The sequence below is a fragment of the Cervus elaphus genome, chromosome 22 (genome assembly GCF_910594005.1).
Source record: "Cervus elaphus chromosome 22, mCerEla1.1, whole genome shotgun sequence".
Classification (NCBI taxonomy): domain Eukaryota; kingdom Metazoa; phylum Chordata; class Mammalia; order Artiodactyla; family Cervidae; genus Cervus; species Cervus elaphus.
The window spans coordinates 79,861-83,639 of NC_057836.1; the positions used below are offsets into that span (position 1 = coordinate 79,861).

Consider the following 3,779-nt stretch of genomic DNA (forward strand, 5'->3'; position numbering starts at 1 on the left):
GTCAGGCTGTGCGCTCCCTGAGGTGGGGACTGGGGAACTATGGGTCTGCCCCATTCCCACGCCCCGGGCTCTTCCTGTCCCGGGGGCTCCATGCCAGCCCCTGTGTTTCTTTGTCTGAAAGGTTCTCTGGCCGCTGGTGGGAGATTCAAGGCATCACCTCTCTAGGCAGCAGTGCTTAACTCATGACTGATAGGGTGGGTGGGTGACTAGGCTCTCACCTTCAGACAGGATGGCCTGGGTGGGGGCGCTGAGCCCCAGCGGCTCCCGGAGATGACCACTTAACCTGAATCACCCGCCTCCCTCTGTCCCTACCATGTGCCCTGGGGTCAAGTCCTGTCCTCAAATCGTTCCTTAGGGCCAGGAGCGAGGCTGAACAATGGCCTCCCAAAGAGAGCTATGTTCCAATCTTTGGAACTTGTAATTGTTACCTTATAAGGCAAAAAATAAAAGGGCTTTGTGGCTGTGATTAAGTTAAGAATCTTCCGATGGGGAGATTATCTGGATTATCTGGGTGGTCCCTTAAAGCAACCATTTGCATCCTTATGTGCCGGGCCAGCTGGAAGATTTCAGCGAGCAACACGACGCGTTCCTTTAGGCTAAGAAATAAAGACACAGAACAGATGGGGTCGAGAGGATCGCTGCAGTCAATGATGATTCTTTATTTCTCAGGGTTACATATATACTAAACCAAGAAGAGAGGCATCCCAAAGAAAATTCTTCCCCATGTACATCATTTTTAAGATAACAATCACCAGAGCTCTCTCATGGCACCAAAGGCATCCTACTTATCTTAAGGGCAGTCGTGCAAAGCTATCTATCTGCGCCTTGTGTGCATTCAAGGCTCACTAATGTTCTGTTAGGAGTTAACTTGGATAGTAAATTCCAGAGAGGTGGCGGGACAGAGAGCTATGTCTGCGAACAGACCCTTGATAATCAATCAAGGCAGCTCCCAGAGTCAGCTCTTTCAAGCCGCTCCCCGCAGCTCCCCCTCTTTTATTTAGTAAAATGGCATGCCTGATTCTTTTGGCGTAAGTAATTACTGTGTAGGACAGCCTTGATGTCCCACAGCTCTTTGACAAATTTCTTTATGATACAAGGAGCAATGCACACAAAAAGCGCTAATACCAGAAGCATGGTCACTACCCCTGAAAAAAGATGCCAAAGTGAGGTTATCGAGGGAAAATTGGAAAACAAACTGTTAACAAACTCTTCAGCATTTTCTGCCAAATCCATACTAGCCCGAGGAGCATTTTCTATATCAAGAATTTCCTGATGAAGTTGTAATAGATCTAAGGAAATGTTTTCATTATGCCAAATACCATCTAAATGTGATTTCACTCTGTCCCAAGGAGTTTCAGTATCATTATAAATTTTTGGCGTAACACAAATCCAACGATAGTTAGCATGACATCTAATTTTTGTTCTTAGCTTTAACCCTTGCACTTCTTCTCCCAAAAATCTTGTAAGGCATGGTTCCGGCGAGGCAGAAAAGGAAAGACGACCTCAACAGAAGTAGGTTACCTTTATTCAGGCAAGGAGGGGCGACAGTCGGCCTAATGACCAGGCTGAGCACCGAAAGGGATCAGGGAGGCTTCATACTTATAGGGAGGTTTGTGGAAGCGATAAGGGAAACGTCAATCAAGTGGGATATTTTGAGTATTCTTTTGTTGAGATGACACTTGCAGTTGGGCAGGGGGTGATAAGTCTTCTGGGCGGGTGTAGGGGGTGGTAGGTTTCCGGACAGGGGGTGATAAGTCCCAGATAGATGCAGCTGGCCTGGAACATCAGGATGGAACTAAAGTTGTGCTTTGTTTTCTCCGAAGTTAGATGATTCAGCAAGGGGCCTTTGAGACTGTTGTTCTCTTTTCTAGGCCCAAAAGACTCCTTCAAATCTTACTGCATCATAAAGCGCATTTAGTCTATCCTCTAATTTTCTATCTATATCTTCTTGAATCCCTAAAGCTTTGGAAGTATTTTTTGCCAAATCGTCTACAATGCTAGCAGTATGCACAGATTGAGCTAAAGATACAGAAGCAGTAACAGCAGAAGCAATTAAAGTTATAAGTGTTACTACTCCTAGAATTATTAATCCTATCCCCCTTCGTGGCCTAGCAAGGGCTGTGTACACTCTTTCCCATAGTTCAAGCCCAGACTCTTCATACCAGGGCTCAGTAAGATTTACAGGCAACATAACAAAAGGTGGTTGTTTAACTATTAAGACTCCAGAATTATTTCTTATTCCTCGAATGCAATTGGTTAGGGTACAATTAAAACAATGAATATAATATTGACTATTATTCTTAGTAAGATTTACAGAACCAGCAATAATCATAAATGGATAAGGCACACAAGCCCGAGGATATCTCCAGGTTGCATTCCAAAAAAATCCACCTTTAACCTTTTCTCCAGTCTGCATGAAGGATCCGCTTGTTTCAAAAGCGGCCAGCAACTTCCAGACCTCAGTTTGATAAACAAGGGTGCCGCCAAGATTCCAAATTCTCGCTGCAAACTGTCTGTTACTTTCCTTTCCGGGTTTCTCTCTGAGTCTGGCGACCAGTCCCACAGGGAGTGCGTGCTGTTAGGAATAGAATACACCGTAGCAGTCTCATTCCGGCAGAGTGTCCATGGCCCCGCCCTATGTTTCCCTTCATGCCCCAGGCCACAGAATGGGACATCCTGGGGCCCCGTCCCGCTGCGCCGCTGTGCATGCCCTGTGAGCCTGGTCACACCAGGAGTATCCACACTCCAGCCAGTGCTGTAACCAGAACACCCGACATCTGTAACAGTGAGACAACCTGAAACATTCTGATGTCGGAAAAAGCACATTGGCAATTGTGAAGAAAACCCTGTATAAGAAATACTGGCACTTTGAGGAGAGATGTGCTTATCAGAGAAGCCTCTTAATAAGATTGTATCATTCACATACACGGGAACAAAACTCATTTCCCATCCAACAGGCTGTAAAAGAGGGGGATCAGGAACATACGCCCAGAAGATACTGGCTTCCATGGAACGTATCTGGTTTAAAAGGAGTAATAATGAAATTAATATACTAGTAGGAGAGGCAGGGAAGGGTTGGAAGCATTCTCACACGCCATCTGTAACAGCGCCTGTATCTGTTGAGCTGTCGGCAGCGGGACCGTCTCCTGGATCGTGAGCTGTCTCATTCACTCCACCAGGGATCTCCTCCGCCGTGCGTACCAACCTTTCCGGGAGCCAGCGCGGCGCTTCGGCATTCTGCGGGAAAACACAAACATGACCTCTCCCCCATATTAGAACTGGATCCGGCCCATGCCATCTGCCTTCCAACGGGTCTTTCCACCTGACTAATGGCCGTGCCTTTTTATTATCATAGTGCCAAAAATGTTGAGCTGCTGATTTTCCATTTTTATCGAGGCTCAGAAAATTTAAAACAAACAAAGCATGACTAAGAAGATTGTTAGGCGTAACAGCATACAAACTCCCCCTTTTTAATTTTTTCAGTTGGTGCTGAAGGGTTTGATGTGCCTGCTCAACAATTCCTTGGCCCTGTGGATTATATGGGATTCCAGTCTTGTGTACGATGTGCAGCTGGACACAAAAGGTTTGAAAATTGCGGCCAACATATCCAGGGCCATTGTCTGTTTTGATGCATTTAGGTAGGCCCATAGCAGAAAAATTCCGTAAGCAATGCTGCTGCAACAAACTTCTGGCACAAGGTGGGGCTATTGGCCATACCCTGTGGCAAAACTTTCCAATGATACCTGCGCATTGGTTGGGAAAAATTAACAGAAGGAATA

At 46.0% G+C, this 3,779-nt stretch overlaps 1 protein-coding gene across 1 annotated transcript; it reads right to left on the reverse strand.

Moving 5' to 3' along the window:
• Positions 1-892: 892 nt before the first annotated feature.
• On the reverse strand, positions 893-2,932 carry LOC122679830 (endogenous retrovirus group K member 7 Env polyprotein-like). Its single transcript, XM_043880592.1, has 2 exons — positions 1,893-2,932; positions 893-1,459 (listed from the first exon to the last, which is right to left on the reverse strand). The coding sequence occupies exons 1-2, from the start codon at positions 2,414-2,416 to the stop codon at positions 994-996; spliced, it is 990 nt and encodes a 329-aa protein (XP_043736527.1). The 5' UTR covers positions 2,417-2,932; the 3' UTR covers positions 893-993.
• Positions 2,933-3,779: the final 847 nt, after the last annotated feature.